We start from the raw sequence: 24,448 nt of genomic DNA, 5'->3' as shown, positions 1-24,448 counted from the left end.
AGCATGGATAAACATTCACGGCATCGCTCTCCCTGCAGCCTCCACAGAGGCTCTGCCATGAACAGTCTCTTAAGGGACGTCTGGCCTCATGAGATCATTACTAGTGGATTCGAACCACCAGAAAGGTGCAGCCTTTGAATCAGCAGCTCACCTTTCTACCGACTACGCCACTAATTCCAGTTTACAAGTCACTGTATCTATACAGAGAAAACTATTCTGATTTGCTTTCTGAATCTTCTAAAGTGTCCTGCTGGTTTAGGGGCAAGGAATGGTGCAGCCAACCCAAAGGAACACGGTTCAAAGGCATCAGCTGCTCTGCAGGAGAAAGGTGAGTAATCCCCTCTCATGCGATTTCCTGTTTCTGGAAACCAGCCAGACACTCAACGACGACTCCACTGTATACAACAATAACAACAACGTCCTCTGGTTAAAGTTGTCAGTTTTATCCAATCACAATGACACTTCGAATCACATGGTTTTCTCTAAACAGACAACATCATGGTGATTAATATTTGTGAACCTCTTCTGGGAAGAGATCCATGTGGGGTGTGATGTCAGGTCTTATCACTCTGAGTGACACAGCCTTGGTGACACCATAGCTTTGTTTGCTGCTCTCATCAGCTTCAAAGCAGTCAGCCTTCAGAGAGAAGTGTCTTGTGGGAATGAAGGGTTATAATCTCTGTTTCTCAGCAGCACCACACGTGCTCCCATCTCTGACTCTTTGCTTATCCTTTCCTCCCAGTCTCCTGTTTGTCTAAATCCTTCTTTTCTCTAATGGCCTCACAAGTACCATATGTTCTGGTGGGCTCTGGTGGCCTAGTGGCAAAAAGCTGCACTGCAATCCCAGAAGTGGACAGTTCAAATCCACCAGATGCTCTCAGAAGGAGGGGCAATCTCCTCCTGGCCCAGTCAGACCTGATTTGACGGTACACACAAAAATTAATAAAAATAATTTTTTTAAAAAAAACCAACAAAACAAGTACCATATTTTTTTTAAAAAATCCTGTATAAATGGTTGCTTGAACCCACCAGCCACTCCATAAGAGAAAGATGGGTGATCCCCTCCCGTGCAGTTTATAGTATTGGAAACTCATTGAAGGATCAGCTACGAGTTGGTTCTGACTCGACAGGAATGAGTATTTTACAGTAATCATTTTCCACTTTTGATATGTTACATTAAAAGGCAATGCGTTCACTCCCCTTTTAATCTAAAAAACTCACCACAAGTTTTCCAATCACCATGATCAGTAGAAAGACAATGACACACAGGTATTTCTTGTCAGAGGACTGCATGCACTCCCACATGTTTTCGATCCATTCTCCGCAGAGGATCCGGAAGACCACCAGGAAGGAGTGGTGGAAATCCTCCATGTGCCAGCGTCGGGGCAGGGTACACGGCTCTGCGTCACACGGGTCTTTAGTCTTGGTAGAATTGAAGTGGGAGCCGAAAAGCTGCATGCCGACGACTGAGAAAATGAAGACAACAATGGCCAGGACCACTGTCAGGTTCCCGAGGGCGCCAACAGAGTGGCCAATGATCTTAATCAGTGTGTTTAACGTTGGCCAGGACTTCGCTAACTTGAAGACCCTTAGCTGTAAAAAAAAAAAAAAAAAGTAATAGAAATAAGTTACGAGCAAATCCCATCTACCAAGTTATAAACCAAGTTTTAAAACCAATCATTTATGACTTTCGAAAATATTTTCAAGGTTTCATCTATCCTGAATGTTGTAACCAATTCACTGTCCCAGTCTAATTCACATCTAATTCTTCTTTTTTTTTTTAAAAAAAGGATCTATTTTGTTCTAACTTGTTTAAACCAATGGAAATTTTGGAATCATGGCAGAACATTGAACATACCTATTTATTACATGAACTGAAGACTGTGGAATCCTGTAAAAGATACTAGGAGACTAATTCATGAGTCAAATCTGATCTCTCTCAGTTTTCATATGGTTCAGAATCTAAGAATGTATTTCAAATGCTTTAACAATTGTGGGGGGTGGGGGGGAATCAAAAGAAGAACAATATTTTGTGACATATTAAAATGAAATGAAATAAAAATTTCAGGGTTTATAAATAAAGTTTTTGCTTTGTTGTGATCTTGTTTTTGTTGTTTATAATAATCAACAAATGGTGGACGGTATTGGGTGGAGCTCCCTAGCTGAAACAAGCTTGGAAGCAGGAGTGGCATCCACTTCCATAATAGCTTGCTTCCAGAAGCCCTATGAACCTGGAGAAAGGATGGAAGTCACGTAAGTGTCAAGGACTTTCATTCATAGGGTCGCTATGAGTCGCCTATGACTCGACGGCACTTAACAACAACAACAACATAATGATCATGTTGTTATGTGCAACATTAATTGAACACGAGATCTATGGCCATTTTTCAGTCTGCTTGCTGGGTAGAGCAAGCAGTTTGTACTTGACCACCAACTTCACAGCTGGCAGTTTGAACCCACAAAGGAACTCTGGTGCTGAAGCATGTAGCATGTTGCACTGTTAACCAAAAGATCAGTGTCTTGAATCCATGAAAGAAAGGCAGGCAGTCTCTTCCTATTAACACTTAGAGCCTCAGGAAGCTGGTGGAACTATATGAAATACCACTGTGGGTTGGAATTGACTTGACGCAGAGGTTGATGGGAGGACATCACAGAAGAAAGGCAGTTGGCTCACATAATGAGTGTTGTTGTGTTGTGTGCTGCGAAGTCAAAACCAACTCACAGAAGATCTTGCAGCTGGTTTTCAGAGGCATTGTAATCACAAAGGAGGAGACTGCTCATCATTCTCCTGCGGAGAGGCTGGTGGATTTGAACCACGTGCCTTCAGGTTGGCAATGCAGCTCATCACCACTGGGAGTCCTAATCCTCAGTTGCCATGGAGTTGTCATGAATTGGAATCTACTCATTGTCATCAGGCTTGGTTTTCTTTGATACGACTCAATCATGACAGTGATGTTGTTGAGTGGTTGCAACAGCGACTCTGCGGCCTACAGAGCTGGGAATATTTATCTGATCCTTCACAGAAAACGTTTATCCATCCCTCCATTATAGAACCCAGACCACAAGGTTGACTCTAAACTTGATAACAATGGTAAAATTAATATGATATTTTGCAGTGGGGTTGGGGACGAGAGGCAACCAGCAACCCAGAGCAAGAACAGTTTTCCCAGACAGACTGCATGCTCATTGCCGTCGGGTAAGAACTGACTCATGGATGACCTTCCAGAGGATTGTCAGAGCTTGTATAGCACATGCGAAGAGATTGCCCATCTTTCTCCCATGGAGCTGCTTGTGAATTCAAACCACAAGCCTTTGTGTTGCCATGGAAACTCCTATCCACTAGGCCACCGGAGCTCCCCCTCCCTGATACAAGAGATGATATCCTTAGAGAAAATACAGCAATCTGTTTCCTAAGCTATTATCTATATTAACTTTTAATTTACAAAGAAATGGATAGTTTTACTTAAAAGCATAGTCCTACACGTTTTAGACATTTGAGGGGAAAAAATATTGTAGGTCAAAACAAGAGAAGAAGAGAAGAAGGGCCATTGTTTACTCAGAGGGACGTGAGTGTTGGCCAGGGAAGATTGTGGTTCTGGTCTCACTTACAGCCAAGAGTTTTGACCTTAGAGAATGGCTGTGATGAGTCCAATGATTGTAAAGAAAATGTAATTCAGCTCAATGAAGCATCAATAAAGCCTTAATTACAAGGCAAAAAAGAAGCACAAACAATTGCTTATGTGTTATAAGGTAGAACCAGGCATGCTGAGATTGCCAATGCTTGATTTTTAACTTTCTAATTTTTTTTTAAGAAATAGAATACCACACCTTTTTTCAGAGATGTCTCTGGTCAGGTTTGAAGACTGACTCTTTGGTTACTAGTCTAGGGCTTAACCATGTGCATAGCTCTAAAATAACCTTACTAAAGCAGCCTAAAATGACCTCCCACAATCCCTCAGGTATAGAATCTAAACTTAAGCCACTGAGTCAAATGTCCTGATTTTAGGAATATTGTCCCAGCCATGAAGATGATTCAGGAAAGGACAGAATTGAGATCTGTTGTTCATAGGGTCTCAATGAGTCATAGTCAACTCAGTGACATCTAACAATAACAACATCTATATACCCTTCTCTCCCAAGAGAGTAAATACTGTTTATAAAATACAAAGACTGTAAAACAATGGATGATTTTTTTTTAATAGAAAAGCTAACTGTGAGGGCTGGGGGAGGGAGGAAAATGTACAACAATGAATAAATGGAAACTCAAGTTTTTCATAATCTTTCATTTAAATCACAATAAAAAATGTTTTTTTTAAAAAAGGATAAAGACTATCTTGGAGCATTCCTAGTTCTCCTTTCACGTGTCATTCTTCAGTAACTTTCTAGCCATATGTATAGAGGGGTCTGCCACACTCTAGTGGGCACTATAGTCATGGACAATGGGCCCTGAACTATCACCTTCTGGACTGAAAACTCCTCACAAACGCTGTTCCCCTCATCTATGCACCTTCTGCCACATCGGCTTGTGTCTGAGACTCCATAAAGACGGCAGAAAGTCTCCAAATAGGGGGAAAGGAAGGAATGACGAGATAATGTGATGGGAGAAGACAGCATCTGCTGGCAGCACCGGCCCATTCCTGGGTCTGCTCACCAGCCTTGGGGAGCTGAGACGTGAGGTCACATGAGTCAGAGCTCGGTGTGGAGAGAGTGTTGGTGGGGTCATCCTCAACACAAAAATCAAAGAGCAGCATCTTGACACTGAGGGACACATGCTTTTGGCTCCAGTTGCCTAAAGGGTCTTTCCGTGACTACAGGGAGTAACTTTACGTTAAGAGTATTAGGACTGCAGAGCTCTTTCCTCCCTCTCCCAGAATGGCAACTGAGAGAATCCAGTCGCAGGAAACAGCAGCCCATGCTTCTCTTTGTGAAATTACCCTACCCCCCTTTTCCCAGGAATAGTTATGTGAGACCCCAGCCCAGTGCCCTATCTTGAAGGAAGCATCTGTAAGTATCCCTTTCTCCAAGTCCCTTGTAAGAAAGTATAAAATCCCCTTTTAACTCTTTTTTTTAAAATTTTTTTAAATTTTTATTTTATTATTTTTTGTGTGTGTACTGTCAAATCAGATCTGACTGGTACAGGAGGAGATTGTCCCTCCTTCCCTGGCAGAGCATCTGGTGGATTTGAACCGTGCGCCTCTGGGATTGTAGTTGCAGCTCCTTGCCACTCGACCACCAGAGCTCCCCTCCCTTTTAACTCTTAGTTGGGGATGGCCTTCTGCTGGAGAGCCAGCCCGGCAGTTTCTCCTCAATAAACTATCTCTCTTGGCCTGAACTGGGTTCTGTCCTTCCTCGGCAACCTTACAAAGAGAAGATTCGTTGGAGCTCCTCATGGCTACTGAACACCTGGGTGGGAGCAGGGAGGTGGTTCTGGCTCTCAGAATTCACGTAAGATGGGGTAAAACTTAGTACAAAGCCGAGCATGCCACTCACACAAAACTCTTCCATTTGAGTAACTGAACTTCACAGCCAGATAAGAGAACAGGTTGCTCACCACTCTGGAAGCCCGGAAGTAGGGCCAGCATGACTTGCCTCCACAGGCCTCGTTCGCCAGCACATCGGCAAAGCTCAGAAGAGCCACGACGCAGTCAAAGATGTTCCAGCCTCGGCGGAAATAGTGGTAGGGATCGAGCGCAATGATTTTTAAGCACATTTCTGCTATAAAAATGCCACTGAAAACCTGTGGGGAGACAAAGAAGAGTGAGAGAAGGACGGACGCTCCTCGCCTTTGGAGACCTGACGGTCTGAGGGACGTGCAAAAGTTACAAAGAAATAGAACATATTTCACGTGTATATTCACCATACATACTCACACATGTAAAAACCTGTTTGCATTCACAGTCATTCGAGATACTTGTATATGTGTATACTTTGGACTTGTTGCTAAGAGAGACTATTCCTAGGAAAAGAATATCATGCTTCGACAGGTGGAGGGTCAATAAAAGAGAGGAAGACCCCAAGTGAGAAACAGTGACACATGATTGCGGCAACAGACTCGAGTGTATCAGAGGTGGCGAAGACGGTACAGGATAGAATAGGATTCAGATCTGCTGTTCACGGGGTCGCTATGAGTTATACTTGACCTGACAGCACCTAACAATAATGTTTACAATACTCAATCCTCAAAAGATTAATTGAATTTTGAAAATTTGCTATCACAGACCTCTCCAGAGTGCTGAAGAGCAACAATGTCATTCTACATATAAAGGCGTGCCTGATCCAGGCCATGGTCTTCTCAATTATGTGTTGTGCATCAGAAAGCTGGACAATGACTAAGGATGACAGAAGAAGAATCGATGCCTTCGAGTTGTGGTGCTGAAGAGTCTTGAACACAGCATGGACTGCCAAGAAAACAAATAGGCCTGTCTTGGAGAAGGTGAAACCAAGTCTCTCCTTGGAGGCTAGGATTTTGAAGCTCCGCCTCACTTACTTTGGGCACATGGCCAGGAGGGATCAGTCCTTGGAGAAGGACATCATGCTTGGAAGGGTGGACGGACAGCGTAGGAGAAGAAGACCCCGGACTGGCTCGGGACAGGAAAGGGTTTAGAACTTCTGTACATAGGGTCACTATACACTGCAGGCAACTCAACGGCACATAACAACAATAACACACTATGACAGGTTTGGAAGCAAGTGTGACATCCACTTCCTAAACAACATGCCTCCAGAAACTCTATGAACTTTGATAGATGTCGATAGTTGTAGAGGGGCTTCAGGCCTTTGGTTCATAGGGTCGCTATGAGTTGTGGTCTACTTGAAAGCAATCAACAACAACAGCAACAGGTATTCACAATAATTCAAGATAATGATTTTGAAATTCCACGCGTTAGAAATGTTGATTTCTACGGCACAGAACCCTCTATACTTGACTCCTCTCCTTGTCTCTCATTTCCACGATGCCCATGCCAGTGTTACAAAGCTCTCAAATATCAAGATGGAAGATGAATAACATTTCCTTTGTTGCTGAAAATAAGGCCCAACTAAACTTCTTGGAAGGTGGCAGGGTTGAGAAAGTGCCAGGCAATTCTTGCTCTGAATTCTCTTTGAAAAACTAATGAAAAGCCTAAAATGACAGTGGGGAGAATGCATGACGTCCCTGGAAACTTAAGAGCACTATTTTGTACAAACCTGAACCCAGGAGTTTACACAATGACTACACACTCCAGAAGAGGAGTTGTTCTTTCCACCTCAGCAGTGTGCTCAGACAATAGACAGTAACTGAACAAATAAGGGACTCAGAGCAGAAAATTCTAAAATCCTGCCAGGAACAGAAAAAGCCTTTGAGCAATGCAATATATGGAATAAATCCTACACTGATTTTGTGCGAAAGGAGGATTAAGTGAGTTGTAAAAGAAATCTTAGCATTCCCTCAGAATGCAGGGTTCATTATTCCAGTAAAATACCCAACAAAACAGTTAAGAAAGCTTAAGAAGAGAGGCGAGAGTTAGCAAGCGCGTTAAATTGGGTTTTCCATGGGCAAAATGACAAAGTCATTATTTCACCTTTGTCATTAACAGTTAGGCAAATACAAGGCTAAGAAGTTGGCAAAACATTGGAAAGGCAGTAAACCAAGTTAAAAAATAAGTGATTTCTGTGGTCTTTCAACCACACATTTGCAGAAAATAAAACAAAGGATTTCATGAAAGCAAATGTTGTTTCCTGTGCCACACACACATAGCAGCATAACAGGCACATTGTTTTATGATATATGTTAAGTAGAGTCTAACCCCAGTATCACTGGAGAACTGGGGAGTCATTACTGTGGGCCTTTGCATATGACTCATGAATTCTTAAGTTTCTCAAATTAAAAACCAAACAAACAAGCCTTTTAAGATGCTTGCTTGATTCCACTTATGATTAAAAAGACTCCTTAACCTAGTTGATGGAAGCAGGAGCGGCATCCACTTCCTAAACAACATGCCTCTGGAAACTCTATGAACGTAGTGAAAACGACGATAGTTCTAGAACAGGGTTCAGATCTTTTGCCCACAGTGTCACTATGAGTCGTGCTCGACTCGACAACACTTAACAACAACAACCTACTTGAAGGGAGCTTTGGTGACTTAAAGATAAGGAGTTGTGCTGCCAATCCAAAGGTACCCAATTATACCAGCTTCTCTACGAAAGAAAGATGGGCAATCTATGCCCTTGTGATTTACTGACTCTAAAAACCTGCCAAAGGATTAGCCATGAGTCAGTTTCGAATTGGTGGTATGTTAAAAAAACAAAACAAAACAGCCCACAAACTAATACAACCTATGAGGGGGCCAACCCAATATCTACATGACTCATCATTGTGGAAAATTACTAAACAATGAAAATTAACCAAGTAACAGTGAAATCTTAACAGGTCACCTTCTCCCTCTGCTCTACTGAAGGGATCCAAAGACCTAGGTTAGGTTAGGCCGTTCACAATGTTTCCTTTTTCAAAGACTTGAGATCTTGAAATAGTGTACATATTTTTCAGTCTCTAAAGTTACCTGATTGCCTATAAGCAACACATTCTTGAAGTCTTTGTTCATGTTGTGATGCTCCATGGCCAAGAAGATGGTGTTGACTATGATGCAGATTGTGATGGCCAGCTCGGTAAAAGGATCAGTCATCACAGCTCTCAGCGCTGTCTTGATGCGTATCCACAGAGGACAGCAGTCCCAGATGAGGTATTTGGAGGCGAGGCTTTCCCCACACGGAAGGCAAGGTTCCTGTGCTTTTTCATGTTCTGGAGAAGGAGGATGAAAAGTATTTGAGAATTACATCTGAGTCCGTCGGCCTGCTGTTTCCTCTAATACATTCCTTTCTCCCACTCTATCCTGTGTTGACCCAACACGATTGGTTAAGGAGAGAACGAACTGACTTGTACACCAGAATGATTTTTTTTCACCCATCGTTTTTCAGGAGACGAATTCCCCTGTAACATTACCATGTGCTATAGTCAAAAATCATGGCCTTCTGTTTGCATGAAGCTGGTTTGCACTGGTAAGGACCCAAACAGGGAAGTCAATGTTGACATGCTATGAACCCAGAAGAGTGATGGCTATGACCTCAAGTAATGATCAATCAAGAAAGACAATGGTAAAAGGCGAAAGATTTATTCGATCTGAAGAGAAACAAGAGTATGCTCTGGTGGCCTAGTGGTAGGAAACTGCACTGCAATCCCAGAGGTGTGCAGTTCAAATCCACCAGATGCTCTGCTGAAGAAGGAGGAACAATTGCCTCCTGTACCAGTCAGATCCAATTTTATGGTACACACTTAAAAAGAATAAATAAATAAATACATACATACATAAATAAATAAATAATTAGCTTAAAAAAAAAAAAAAAAGAAAGACAATGGTGTTGGCTTCCTACTGAGCTCAGAGGAGAAAAAGATACTTGGGAGGAAGATATATTTGTACTGAAATAAAATGAGGCATTCTCTCAGCTGGTTGAATTCAAGCTGTGAAGCACCTTTTCAGGTATGCATGCAGCCCGTTATGTGATTCAGCTAGCTTTTTAAAATGTTAAGGACCACTGAGTCTGTTTTTACAAGAAGTAGAGTCTTACTCCTCAAAAACCAAACACTTAGTTGGGCCCCTATTACCTGGTGTTATTTGGGTCAATCAGACAGTTCCAATCTGCCTAAGTTTCCTATTTATCTTTAGCAGATTCTGAATTATAATTTTGATGACAAAAGCCACTTTGCAGGAACTTCTGAATTAGTCTCTTCTTGAAATAGTTGTCTTTCTCACCGAAATGTCCTGTGAAATCTTGGTTAGATCATGAGAGTTTATGTTCATGGTCCCAATCATATAATATCTTCTAGTCAATTCGTCCCACTACTCAAGTGATGAGAGCCCATAGGGAAAAGCCATTTCTTTCAAGCCTCTTTGTTTAAAAGGTCTAAGGAGGCACAAGAAGTCACTGTGCAGAAGGAACAATGGAATTGATCCAAGCACAGTCCCATGCAGAGAGATGATAGGATATTGGGGAGAGGATGGGAGAATGTGGACGTTCTGCTTTCCCTCGCTCTTGGGGGTGAACTTACCCTGCATTGTGATGGTGAGGATGCTTACAGCACTCAGGGCCCTCTGCCTCTGGAAGGGGTCTCCTTGCTCATCCGAGTGGTCCAATGACAGATTCTGGGACAGTCGTTTCGTTTGCTCGAGGAGGTGTGGCTGTAAGAGAAAGCCTGGTGCACTTTCCAGGAGGAAGAGCTGACCCTCCCCAAAGCTGAAGCAATCCACTTCATTTTAATAGCATACACAACAAGAACACAATACCTTATACATACCTGTCACCTTACGTCTTCTCCACAGAAACCCAATCTTCTGTTTTCTAATTTTATATTCAGCAGATTAGAGAAATCTGGTTTGACTATTCACATTTCTCATATAGTCACATTTCTAGAATTCCAAGTGGTGCAGATAGTTTATGCTGAGCCCACCTAGCGGCACCTTTTGGAAGCAGGAGTGGCATCCACTTCCTAAACAACATGCCTTTGGAAACTCTATGAACTTTGAGAAATGATGATAGTTATAGAAAGGCTTCAGGTCTTTTATTCATAGGGTTGTTGTGAGTTGTGCTCTACTCAACAGCAATCAACGACAACAACAACAACAGAGACACCTCATAAGAAAGTGCCGAACGTGGGGACAGGAGTGGGGGGAGGGGTTGTATAACAATGAGAGAATTTTTCTTTTACTTTTCAAAGAGAAGAGTGAATTCGGGGAGGGGCAGGAAGAAAAATGCAACAATGAATCAATGGAAATCCAAAGTCTCTGTAAATTCATTAAAATTAATAATAATAATAAAAGAAAGTGCCAGTGTTCTTCTTCCATAAAGACAAGTGTATGTGGAATGGTTCTACTCTGTAACGTATAGTGATTTCATGAATCAAAGCAACTCAATACCAACAGGTGGGCTTTGTTCCTTCTCGTAGAAATCTTACTCCCCGTGATTATTATCCAGGAGCCCTGGTGGCTCCATATGTTAACTATTGTGCTACTAAGGTTTACCCAAACCTTGCTCATTTGGACCCATCTGCTGCAACATTCTGCTGCCCTAAAAATGTACAGCCTTGGAAACCCAAAAACGCCCTTTTGCTCTGTTCTAATGGATTTGCTATGCGTTGGAACTGACCCAATGACACTGGCTTTTTGGCTTGGTGCATCATCCATTGTCAACAAAGAGCAAATGAAATTCTACAAAAGCTAATGAGCTATGGGTTCAGATACTTTTTTTTTAAACTTTATTTTTATTATTGTGTGTGTGTGTGTACCGTTAAACCTGGTGGCTCCTTGGAGGCAAGGATTCTGAGGCTCCGTCTAACATACTTTGGACATGTTGAGAGGAGAGGTCGGTCCTTGAAGAAGGACATCATGCTTGGGAGGGTGGAGGGACAGCGCAGGAGAGGAAGGCCCTCTATGAGGTGGATTGATTCAGTGACTGGGATAATTGGGATGGGAGTGTCAGAGACAGTGCAATTGGCACAGGACAGAGCAGAGTTTAGGGCTGTTGTACATAGGGTCGCTATGAGTCGCAAGCGACTCGACAGCACATAACAACAACCACCAAATTAGATCTGACTGGTACAGGAGGAGGTTGTCCCTCCTTCTCTAGCAAGGGTTCAGATCTTTTGTTCTCAGGGTCGTTATGAGACTGGCTCGAGGGGACAGCACCTGAAGACAGCAGTTACAATGAGCTGTGGCTCAAGTCTTGAATGCAGTAAGTGGGAATAAGTAAAGTTTGGAAACAATGCTTGTGAGGAGAGGATAGACTGAGAAAGATGGATTGAAGAAAGATGACACAGTGTCTTCATGTCTACCTAAGGAGATTTTAAAGCAGTAACTAAAAAGAACAATTAAAGGTAATACCACTGCCCATCAACAAATGAATGGCTAGAGAAGCTGTGGTATATTCACACAATGGAATACTATGCTGCACTGAAAAAACAAGGAACTCATGCAATATTATTCAAAATGGGTGACCCTGGAGGACATTATGCTGACTGAAATATCTCAGTCACAAAAGGACTTATACTGCATAGTGCCACTGTTGTAAAATGGGACTGACATTGGGGTTGGGGGGAGACTGAGAAAGATGGAATAAATATGTCTACTGCATTGAAACAGATGAGGGAGAGAATTGTTTAAAAGGTATATATGATTAGGTATTATTGTCATGACAGGAGTCCAGTATGAAGGCTGCATAGTGGAGTGGACTTGGGGGGAGGGATTGTATAACAATGAAAGAATTTTTATTTTACTTTTCAAAGAGAAGAATGAACTGGTGGAAATCCAAAGTCTCTGTAAATTTTCATTATAATTTTAATGAAATTAATAATAATAAAAAAAAGAAATACCACAAAATCTATACACTTAACCTCAAGCACTTTCTTAGGGTCTTCCCAAGATGGTACTGATTCTTATGTTACCTACAATTATAATGCTCTGGAAATTAAAGAATATTAAAACTCCAGCTTTCTAGAAAACTCAGGTGTTCATAAGTCTTTCTCAAAGTTTCTAACCACCCAGGGCCCTAGAGGGAATTACCTATGTGTGATCAACTAATCTAAAAGCAAACATTTCACAGCTCTTCCTTGTTCCCCTGAAGTTCTCCTGCGAACTCTTTACCACTGAGCCACCAGGGGCCTGGGAAGGGATTGCCCATCATTCTTCTTGCCGTGCAGCTGGTGGATTCAAACTCTACTCATTAGGGAATTCTGGTGGCCTAGTGGGAAAGGAGTCACGCTGCCAACCTAAAGGCGGGTGATTCAAATCCACCAGTCCCTCTATGGGAGGAAGATGGGCGATCTCTTCTCGTGTGATTTACAGCCTGTGAAAACTTGCTGGAGGGTCAGCTCTGCGTTCCTTCTGATGCCGTGGCAATGACTCTGAGCCAGCATTAATGGTAACACACTCTTAACACCCTTGACGCTAAGCAGAAGTATTGGTGGCTCACGTCCACTCAGACTCACCTCAGAAGAAAGGCTTGGCGATCTACTTTCAAAGAGTTGACCCTGGAAAGTAATTCTGAGCACAATTCTGCTCTCACACCCATGGGGTTACCATGAGTTAGAATCAATGTCATGGAAGCTGCTTCGTTTCTGTCTATCCAGCTGCCCACTCAGTATTCCTGCTTGGATTCCCACAAGGACCCACAAGTGGCATGTTCCTAACTGAACTTCTTCACCCCCAAAACATGTTTCTTTCCTGTCACAGTGAATTATCCGTCACCAAGTTAAGGCCCCAAACCCTTGTTCTCGGATGTTGAGTCAATGCTGACACATGGTGACTCTGTCTGTGCAAAGTAGAAGTGTTCCCGCAGATTTTCAAAGTTGTGACCTTTCAGAAGCGAGGAGCTAGGCTTGTCATCTATCAATATCAGATGTTGTGGTTGTTATGTGCCGTCAAGTCGCTACGTACAGCAGCCCTAAACTCTGCTCTGTCCTGTGCCAATTGCACCATCTCTGACACACCCATCCCAATTACCCCAGTCACTGACTCAATCTACCTCATAGAGGGTCTTCCTCTCTTGTGTTGTCCTTCCAACCTCTCAAGCATGATGTCCCTCTCCACGGACCTGTCTCTCCTCACAGCATGTCCAAAGTATGTCAGACGAAGCCTCAGAATCCTTGCCTCCAAGGAGCAGCCCGGTCTAACCCTCTCCAGGATGAATCTGTTTGTTTTCTTAACAGTCCATGGTACACTCAATACTTTTCTCCAGCACCACAGCTCAAAGGCATCAATTCTCCTTCTATCCTCCCTAGTCATTGTCCAACTTTCTGACACATAGCAAGTGATCGCAAAGACCATGGCCTATATCAGACACACCTTAGTCTCCAGAGAGACACCATTGCTCTTCAGTACTTTGGAGAGGTCCCTAACAGCAGACTTTCCCATCACAATATGTCATTTAATTTCCTGGCTGCTGGTGCCAAGAGTGTTGACTGTGGCAGTAGAATATTTAACAATGCATGCCATTCAAGGACTCAAAATCATAAACCAGTAAGACCCTCACCTTCTACATGTAATAATTTTCCAGTCATTGGATCATATTCTCTATTAATTTCTCTTCATTTCTGAATAGGTTAATAGGATTATTCGTTCCTTTTTCTTCCTCTCTAATCCTAGTCTAAATCATCCCAACGTCTCATTTAGATCACTGCAACTATGTCTTCATTACTTCCATTCTTGCCCCTCTCCAGTCCTTTCTCTTCAATGCATCTAAGATGACTTTTCAAAAATGCAGATCTGATCATATTACTACTGTCTTGCTCAAGAACACTGCGGTGCTGCAGCCTCTCTGAACTCAGGGTGGAGACGATTCTTTAGCGTGCTCTGCAAGGCCTTTTGTAACTGCCCCCTCAGTTTCTGTAATGATGCCCACTCTAGATCTTTTTTGCTTCCAGCCCTTCCTACACACTGTTCTCTCCTCAAAGCTACATTACTCCTTTTACCGAGTTAATCCATCTCTTCAGCTTTAGCATTGCTTCTCTGGGAACTCTTTTTTTCTGAAACAGATATTACTGGTTACCCTGTCCATATTTCCTTGTCTTGCCTAAGTTCTTTTTCTGGTGACCTGAGTTCTCTAGACCCTGGGTGATCCTGACATTGATGTTTCTCCGCAGATAGAAATTGTTAACCAATGAAGTGTTGTTGTTTTGTGTACTGTCGTGTTAGAGCTGACTTATAGCTAACTCTGTAGTGAGTTTGCATAGGCAAAAAAAAATTGCACAGGAGGAGATTGCCCACCTTTCTCCTACGGAGCAGCTAGTGGGTCCGAACTGCCTATCTCTGAGTTAGCAGGACAACTCCTAACTCTTACCCCATTGTAATTAAACTCTAATCCCTTTCAGAGGTAACCGGATTGATATTGTTGTTGTTGTTATTGTCTACTCTTAAGTTGGAACCAATCCACAGCTGACCCTCCAGTGGGTTTTCAGAGACAGTTAATCACACGGGAGGAGATTGTCCATCCTTCTCCTATGGAGCAGCTGGTGGTCTCGAACCACTTGCTTTTTTAATTATAGAGCAGTTTCTTCCCACTAGGCCACCACAGCTCCTCAACTGGGTTGATACTGCACTTTGATTGTTGCTCTCCAGGATCACTGGCTAATTAACTACTTGAGCTCAAACGCTGTAGTGTCATCTTCTGAGGAAACCCACATTACCACACTCTCCCTGCTCTCTTCTCCCATAGAGCTCAATGTATCTGTCATCACACTGAATAATAACTGCCTACTCTGAGTGTGATTTTTCCTTCATTGTAAATTCTGTGAAGCAGGAAACTGTCATAGATCTCCAGGTGCCCCCACACCTATCCCAGACCAAGCATTAAGAGCAGTAAATACCAGTTGCCATTGAGTTGGCTGTGATTCATGGTAACCCCATATGTGTCAGAGTAGAAATGTGCTCCCTGGGGTTTTCAGTGAGGAGGATATTTTGGAAGTCAAGCTGCCAGTCTTTACCTCTGAAGGGGTTTGGGGTGAATTCAAACTGCCAATCTCCCTATGGTAGATGAGTGCTTAGCCATTTGGACCACCCAGTGATCCTTTGGTCAACATTCTCGAATAGATGTCTGCAAGCAAATGGGTTAAATAAATAGCTAATTGAGTAGAGAGGGGAGGATAAGGAGGTTTTGCTGATAGGCAACAGAGTCTCTGCTCAGATGATGAAAAAGTTGGAAATAGATGGTAGTGATTACACAGAGGACATACCAATGCCATTGAATTGTACATGGTAAATGTTTGGTTGGATAGAACTCACCACAATTTTTTTTAAAAAAATAGATGATGACGTCTAGGAGGTAGTATTTTTTTTTTGCATTTTGGTACCTAAAATTAATAGCTAAAATGCAATTTAAGCCATCATTTAAAGAACCATTTCTCTCTTAATATTAAGCCTGAGTCAGATGATATAATAAAAGTGAAATAAAAAAAATTCTCAAAATCTTAAAAAAAAAAGATGATTGATGTTGATTAATGAAAGTAAACAGGGAAATTAATAAATGCTTAAATCCCTGATCATATTTATTTGTTTAATTATCATGTCTCTCATTTGGACAGCTCTATGGTGTGATTAGCCCCATAGAGACTTACCTTCTTCTTCACCTCTTCATCAGAATCTGAGCCTGAAGCCTTGTCTTTTCTAGATTTTTTAACAAAGAAAGACTTCCTTTGCTTGTTACCAAATAATTTTCTCTTCTTTGGTGAAAAAGATGATGTTTCAAGGGAATTAAGTGAACTTCTGTCAATTCCCATGGCAACCAGAGCCTTAGAAAAATATACAAAACCAATTAATGAACAGATCAGACCTCCTCATAAGATATTGCTAATGACCCCTACCTTAGTATGCATGCTTTACTTTCTCCAGAGAGATGGTGCCTTTGAGATTGTGCACCACCTAACTCAGATACACTAGCTTTGTCATTATTTATCAGAGGAATGGGGACATGTCCTGTTCTCCAGAGTTTGTAGCCCCCAGAAGTAGTAGGAACTCTGTGTCACTCCCATTATGTACTAGACTTTTTGTAAATGTTCATCTCTGATGATGCAGGGATGTGAATTCACTACCACAAATCCCTGTGGGAAATAGGAAGGAGAATAAAAACAAGGTCCCTTCCCGGAATATCAGACACCTGAGTTGGGAACGCATAAAGATACCAGAGAAATTATTAGTATGAACTGTAAATATGACAGCAATTTCACAACGGGGGAAATTGCAGTAGGCTGTCATGTCCAGAACCACCATTAATGCTTTGTCCAATTTTCTTAAACCATGGTGCGGAACATAAACACTTCTGTATTTGCATAAGAGATAAGCTGAGCTTGTATTGATATATATAGTTTTATCTTCTACCCAGCAACTAGATGAGAAGCCCTAGGCTTCAGGAGAAAAGCATTAAGACCAAGTGTCCCCTACTCTCGAGTCCTGTGCCTAGATATCTCTGTGAGTCTTAGCAGTATGACTTGAAATTCTCAAAAAAGCACTCATCGAAATAAAACTGAGTTATGTCAAAAAAAAAACAAGCTCTCATCAAGAACCCCTGACATCCAGCCTCACATGGCAGTCTTGAGACCAGGCTCCCCTCACCTCTGGGGTCACCTCTTAGCCAACTCCACTGTCTGGTTCTATTTGTTCCTACCTCTTTCTCTTCCCTTAACAGCTGCTGGGCTTCTTGGAACATCTTCTCCTTGGCCTCTGTCTCAGCAGCTACGTTCCTGTTCTGCTCCTCATAAGCCATCGTGACAACAGCCAGGGTTAAGTTAATCAGGTAGAAAGAGCCCAGGAAGATGACCACGATGAAGAAGAAGACTGAGAAGAGTCCATTTGTGCGCAGGGTCTGCAAGAGACATAGTGCATGTTCACATCTGAAGTCCTCCTTCCGCCTCAGGTCGAGATTACATTGACCTCCTCCACCCCAGTGCTGGCTCCTGTTGTTGGGAAACCTTGAGAAGTCGTAGAAGGATGGCTTAGCTGATGACAGCACTATCTACAGCCTTTATGGGTACGCAGGATCTCTGTAGGGAGATACCCTCTGTGTGTTATGAGGAGCCAAATTTCATACTAAATATTTGTAACAAACCGAATGTTATTTCAGGATGTGTGGGAGGCGAGGTTCAAGTGGGAATTCACGCTGAGGCACTAAGGCAATCCTTAAGGGTTTACTGGATTCTTGCATTGTATTTGCTGACCTCCCACTCCTGAGTCAAGCAGAAGGTTTTCAATAGAAAGAGCTTAGCTTCATTTACATTGAATTCTCTTGGTGATTTGCTCCCTAGCCATTTTCAATAAAGAAACAGGGAAGCGTGAATCTGGGTCTTCAGTCTTGGAACTGCTGGTCCCCTGTCTTTTACGCTGTTTTATCTCATTCCTGGTTGTCTGTCTCATTATTAATAATTATAAAAATATTTTATCCTCAGTCTCCAACAGTATGTTCATATGACCGTCTTGTTGTTGCTATTCTTGTCGTGTATCATTTGGTTGGGACCAATCCATAGTTGACCCTCTAAAGAGTTTTCAGAGGCAATTTCATCACACAGGAAGAGATTGCTCATCTTTCTCCCGTGGAGCAGACAGTGAACTTGAACTGCATGCTTTGAGCACAGTTCCTTACCACTAGGCCACCAGAGACTTACTATTACTTTCTTAAGGGTGGTTGCTGTTGTTATTAGATGCCATTGAATCAAGCATGACCGATAGCAACCCTGTGAACCAATGATCTGAGTCTAGTCTTGTCCTGTGCCATCCCCACACTTCCTGACACACAAAAGCCCATTGCAGCAGTCACCGTGTCAATCCACCTGGTTGAGGGTCTTCCTCTTCTTCACCAACCCTCCCGCTTCCCAACATCATGTCCCTCTCCAAGGAATATCACCTCCTAGCAATTTGTCCAAAGTATGTGAGGCAAAGTCTCGTCATTCTTGCCTCCAAAGAGCACTCTGGCTGCAACCTCTCAAAGACAGATCTGTTTGTTCTCTTGGCCATCCGTGGGATGTTCACCCTGAAGGGTATTTGCATTTAAAAAGAAAGACAGCAATGTTTTATGGAAAGTAAAGCTATCATGTAACTTTCCACTGAAAGGAATCTGGAGAGAGGCAGTATTTCTAAGAGGAGGAGGGGTTTTTTGCTTATTTGTTTTTGTCATTTTGCTATTTCCTCCCAAATATCACATTTATCATTTTCTTTTAACTTCTCAAGAAGAACTCCTTTAGAGAAACTTTCAAAGCAAGATTCTGGAATACGGAGCCCCGAGAACACGGATGACGTGTAAGAGGCAGGTGTCTCTGTTGTCTAGTTCTATTGTAGCAGTGCCACAAGTGGGTGGCCTTAAGCAGAGATGGATTTCCTTTAGGAATTTTCATTTTAGGATGCCGGAAGTCTGAACTCAAGATGCTGGCTTGAGGAGATGGCTTTTTCTGTGTATCAGCTCCGGGGTGAGGTCCTTATCTCTCTTCAGTTTCTGTTCTCCTCTTCCTTGCCAATCTCTTTGTGGTACCTGCCTATCTTCCCTTTCTGTGCTCGCTTGCTTCTGTGCCCCCTTTATTAACATAACAAGGAGAACTCTATTACCAGGTGGAACCACTGGTTAGGATTTATAGCACAGATTGTTTGGGAGATACAATTCAGTACAGAAAACTAGATGATAAATAAATGATGGGGTGGGAAAAGAAGAGAAAGAGAGAGAGAAGAAAAAAGAAGGAGGAGGAGGAAGAGAAGGAGGAGGAAGAGGGAAGGAAGGAAGGAAGGAAGGAAGGGAGGGAGGGAGGGAGGGAGGGAGGAAGGAAGGAAGGAAGGAAGAGATAGATAAATAAATGACCTGTTGATAAAGCTTCTCCCAGGAATCTTGAGTCATCAGCCGGAACATGGCAAGAAAGGACCAGCCAAAGTTGTCAAAATTCGTATAGTTATAGTCAGGATTGTCTGGAGTGGACACACACTCATAATTTTCCGAACAGGCACTAGATGTTGAAAAGAAGAAAGAAGAGAAAGAATTGCTTTGCCTACAGTCCAGCTTCTCTTCTGTTTGTTCTTCTAAGGGCGCAGGACTCTCAGTTAAGAAAACCCTGGATGAAAGGAATGTTGTCCTTTCCTCCCACTTGCCCATTCACTGAGCCTCCCAGCCCAAATCATAAAGTGGACTTTCACTGACCCTTTTTCAAATAGATTAACAAAATTCCTATTAGCAAGGTTATAACTGAAAAACTAAGTGTGGTCACATAGTGAACAATGAGCTAGCAGTATTCAAAATTATTCAGTGGTTTAGTAGCCCACCACCCTACTGACCAGGCCATGAGTTTACGCCATCATTTGTACACCACAAACTCAACAGCTTTGAGCACTTTTATTTCCATATCTCTAAGCAGGGGACTCTGGTGGCCTAGTGATAAGAAGCTGCACTGCAATTTCAAAGGCATTCGGTTCAAATCCACTAGCTCTGGGGGAGAGTGAGGAGCAGTTTCCTTCCATGTGATTTACTGCCTCGTTTCCAATTCAGTTGCACACAACAGCAACAAATATGGTGCCTATGTGGGTATCTGCCTTATCAATTAGGTCTTTAGCTAGTTACTTCCTCCTCCTCCTCCAACTCCCTACTGCACTATTCATATCACTATGTTTTTGTTGTGTGCTGTTGAGCCAAAAGTGACCCTCAAGGGGGTTTCCAGAGGCAGTTAATCAAACTGGAGGAGACTGCCTGTCTTTCTCCCAAGGAGCAGCTGGTTGATTGGAACCGTGTGTGCCTTTTGGATGGTGGTGCAGCTTCTTCCCACGAGGCCACCACTACGCATACCCTTCTTCACAGAAAAATACGGTGGTCTGTGTTTCTTGGCCCTTTCCTGGTTTACTCTCTCCGTTTTTTAAAGCTGAAACTTCAAGCAGTGTCTTAAGAAGATTAGGGACTTTTTGGTAGCTGTTTTCTGCTTCTACGGTTGTGATTTAAATTTTGACCAGAAGTAGTCATTTCTTCGTAAATATGAAGACACAGCACAGTCATTATCTGGTATCCTGTGTCTCTGTTGAGAGTTCTGGTACATTCTCTTGTTCTTTTGTGAGTGACCTTCCTTTTCTCTGTAGAGGATTCCCCCCCACCCCAGCTCTGAAAAGTTGTGACAATACATCTGGCATATGGTCCCTTTTGATGCATTCTATTACCTGTCTAGGGACTTACATGCTTAATTTCAGGGGAATTCTCTTGTACTGTCTCATGTAATATTTCTGAAATTTTTACTAAGTCATCTTGGAGATTTAGGGAGTTATATTTATTCTCATAGTCTCTGGTGTTTTGTTTGTTTGTTTATTTCTACATCCTGGACTATGTAATTTTTTTAAAATTCTATTACTGATACTCTTTTTTAAAAAATCACTTTTGATTCCTAATGAATCTTTCTGGTTCCCTGATGCTTTTTCAAAAACCTTTGTTTTGTATATACAGTATCATTTTTTCATTTCATTGAAGATTTTCTTTAAATCCCCTTTGGGTCTTTGAATTTGAATTCTAGTTTTGCTCTCTATTTTCCTACTCTTCTTTGTTCTAACTTCAAAAATGTCAAGGACATTGGAGTGATCAGTCACATTTAATCAGAGATATTAAGCTGACTACTCAGGGTTACGAATGGAACTCAGTGAGAGGGGGGCATTGCTTTGGGGTGGCTAAGTAGAGGGCACCCATTGTGCTATCTGTCTCACTGAGTCTCAAAGAAATATCCGGGGCCCATTATCTTCCAGAACATTTGCCCTGTGCAACTGCCTAACTCTCACCTATGCAAATATAGTCCCTTAAGTGGGTTCCTGGTCTACTTTATCCATCCATTAGCCACGCAGAAGCCATAATGACCTTTCAGAAATCCGATTTGTTCAGCTCATTTCCTTGCATCAAATTTTCCTTTGCATGTTTCCTGTTTCTTCTGTGATCAATGTGAAAATTCTTGGCAAGATGAATGAGCTATATGGCCTCTCCTGATCAGTCCTGTCTCTGTGTCCCCCCCTCCTCCCCTGCCCTCTCTCTATCATGACACTGGGCTCCTACCCCTGTCGGTTTCCCACTCTCAGTTCTTCACCTTTGCTGTTTCTTCGCTACAGAATTATTTTCTCCCTTTCCTCATCTACTCATGCTTCGTATCTGAGTCGTAATCTCATCTGCCATTAGCCTTCAAGAAAGGTTCAGTAACCAAGGCATGAATGCTAAGCTTGATCTCTGAGCAGACTTAGATCATCCTAGGAAGATGATCTTACAAACTTACAAACTATTTAGTTGTTATAAATTCAGAATGCCAGAACTGGGATTTTTTGTTGTTGTTGACTATCAAACTCTTGAGCTTTGGGTCTGCACCTAAACCAAGAAAGCTGTGACCCACACACTAGTGACTCAACTCATTCTTGTTGCGTTGGAATTAACTCATTGCTGACCCTCCATCAGGTTTTCAGGAGGCTGTGGATCGCACAGGAGAAGAACACTCATCTTTCTCTTGGAGAGCCTCTGGTTAGCAGCACGCAGCTGTTATCCAAAAGTTAGCTGTTCGAGCCCACCAACAGCTTCATGGGAGAAAGGAGTGAGTCTGCTTCTGTAAAGACTTTGACCTTGGACACTCTATGGGGCCATTTTTTTCTATGCTTTAGAGAACTGTTGTGAGTAGAAATTAGCGGGGGGGGGGGGAAACGGAGTAGGGTTTTCAAGCTCTTCCAACAGACTTCAGTTTTAAGGGAAGGTGCTGCTTTACTCATAACATTTTGGGACCTGGAGCAGATGTTGGCACATTGTAAGTTCCTGCTTACTGCTTGTTATTGAGGAATGAATGTGTTCTATTTCAAGTGTTCCCTAGCATATTACCGTAACCTGCCTCTTTATTGACCTGAACACCAACAACAGAGGTGTTTTACTTTGGAGACGGATGGAGAGTAAACACTTCTTACTTGCTATTCCACAAGCCGCACAATCTGTCTTCAGAAGAGGAATCTTTCTTTTCAAAGCACTCACCTGAGGAGGAAAAGGCATACATTCACATTTAAAAAGCTCTCCAAGGAAAGACGAAGAGCAAATATGTCATATTATGCATGACAACAGTGGTTCTGGGTTTCCTGAAATGATCCAGGTAGTTGTCCATAGGGAAACGGAGTCTTAACTAATGCTCAGGAAGGAGCAAGAGACTAGAGGCTGGATGAGAAGAAGGGAGATCCAGAGGGAAGAGGCCAGGCCATCGTATCATGACGACATGACCATCACCCCGTCCTGCTCCCATCTACGCTCCGGAGCTGAGGGGCACAGATGCACGTCACAGGAAGCTCCTAAGCCAAGACACACATAAACCATGAGCAGTCACAGGAGATTTTTGAACACACATAGACTTGACCTCAGTGTGGAGGGGGCAGGCCACTGAAAACTGGGATATCCTACGAGACAAAATACTTAATGAGGAGTGACTGGGAAGTTGCTGGTTCCTGTTGGCTAATTTCTGGTGTTCTGAAAACTTTTGCAAAATATACCAAAAAGGCAACCAAAGCTATAGATGGGAAAGGATGAGAATTGGCTCTCCCGTTAAACTTGTGACTGTGGGTTTTATCTTTTCCATAGAAGCCGCACAATGAAGTAACTAATACATGCATCTACTGACATGAGGACCCTGGATTAATGAAGTCACGCTTTGCTCCTGAGAGACTCTATTCTGTAGAACTGCACAGTGTAGGAAGTTGTTGTTGTTGCTGTAAAGTGCTGTCAAGTCATAGGTGACTCATAGCGACCCTATGAACAAAAGTCCTGGACACCTGTATAACTTTTGTCCTTTCTCCAGGTTCATAGGGTTTCCATAGGCAAGCTATTACAGAAGTGGATACCTCTCCTGCTTCTAAGGTTTGTTTTAACCAGGGAGCTCCACCAAACACTGTCCACCATGGGTAACCATTCTCGCATTTGACTCGTCAGTGTCACAGTGTTTGGCTTCACAGCAACCACAAGTTACCTCTGTACAGCAAGAGGACAGACCAGGGTTACACAACTTAGAAGAATGTTTCACCTGAAACAATTAAAGGCAGACCAGAGGGAGAGCAGTTGGCCTAGCAGACAGAAAGTTATGCTCCCAAGCCAAAGGTGGGTGACTACTAGTGTAGGAAGTAGGGCAAGTAATAGTTAACTATATGCAATGAGAGACCAGGGACTGAAAAGGAAGTCTTTACCTTTATAGTCACTAATATTCGCCGTCACGCAGCTCTTCCTGACACATTTGTGGTTCAGACTTCCCATGAAGAACTGCTGACCCACCAAGGCAAAGATGCTCAGGCAAAAGAGGGTCAAGACCATCACATCAACGAGCTTCTTTACCGAGCGGAGCAAGGCCCCAACGATGACCTTTAGACCTGAAGACCACCGCCGCCGTCAGACAAGGGAAAAGAGACAAGGAGAGAACAATGAGACAACTGTGTGAACGTGTAGACATTGAAGACCAGCCTGACCTAAAATTCTACACCACAGCTTTCTGTTCCAACTCTATGCCTGAGAAGCTGTATGTCATCAAAAAAAGATCAACAACTCTGAGTCTTGGTTTTCTCTTCCTTTTTTTATGCCTGGAATAGGGATGCTCTGAGGAGCAACTGAGAAACTTGTAATCTGCATTTATGGAGATGCTCTGGTGACAGTGGTGAAGGTAGCCCCATAGCTGAGATCTCATTCTGTATTAAAGACCTGAAGGGAACGGAGCTCTGGTGGCCTGGTGGCAAGATGTCATGCTGCAATTCCGAAGGTGTGCAGTTTGAATCCACCAGATGCTCCGCTGGAGAAGAGGGGCAATCTCCTCCTGTGCCAGTCAGATTCAATTCGACGGTACACAACCACAACAAAAACTGAAGTGACACTAGATAACAAACTCAAAACTATTGCTGTCCTAAGTGCCCATCAACAAACGAATGGCTAGAGAAGCTGT

At 42.7% G+C, this 24,448-nt stretch overlaps 1 protein-coding gene across 1 annotated transcript in view; it reads right to left on the bottom strand.

The window, feature by feature from the left end:
* SCN11A (sodium channel, voltage-gated, type XI, alpha subunit) overlaps positions 1–24,448 on the bottom strand; it is a 93,532-nt gene that overhangs the window by 42,611 nt on the left and 26,473 nt on the right. The window contains exons 6-14 of the mRNA XM_006890647.1: positions 23,706–23,885; positions 22,449–22,512; positions 19,357–19,498; positions 17,182–17,379; positions 16,136–16,309; positions 10,082–10,211; positions 8,538–8,776; positions 5,552–5,737; positions 1,222–1,593 (exon numbers count right to left, since the gene is read on the bottom strand). Of these exons, the coding sequence (XP_006890709.1) occupies positions 1,222–1,593; positions 5,552–5,737; positions 8,538–8,776; positions 10,082–10,211; positions 16,136–16,309; positions 17,182–17,379; positions 19,357–19,498; positions 22,449–22,512; positions 23,706–23,885 (1,685 nt within the window). The remainder of the gene's footprint in view (positions 1–1,221; positions 1,594–5,551; positions 5,738–8,537; positions 8,777–10,081; positions 10,212–16,135; positions 16,310–17,181; positions 17,380–19,356; positions 19,499–22,448; positions 22,513–23,705; positions 23,886–24,448) is intronic.

The sequence above is a fragment of the Elephantulus edwardii genome, unplaced genomic scaffold, assembly GCF_000299155.1.
Source record: "Elephantulus edwardii isolate Elephantulus edwardi_28Jun2011 unplaced genomic scaffold, EleEdw1.0 scaffold00091, whole genome shotgun sequence".
Lineage (NCBI taxonomy): Eukaryota > Metazoa > Chordata > Mammalia > Macroscelidea > Macroscelididae > Elephantulus > Elephantulus edwardii.
Note: the sequence above shows the minus strand (reverse complement) of the source record. Positions and strands in the feature narration are given on the sequence as shown.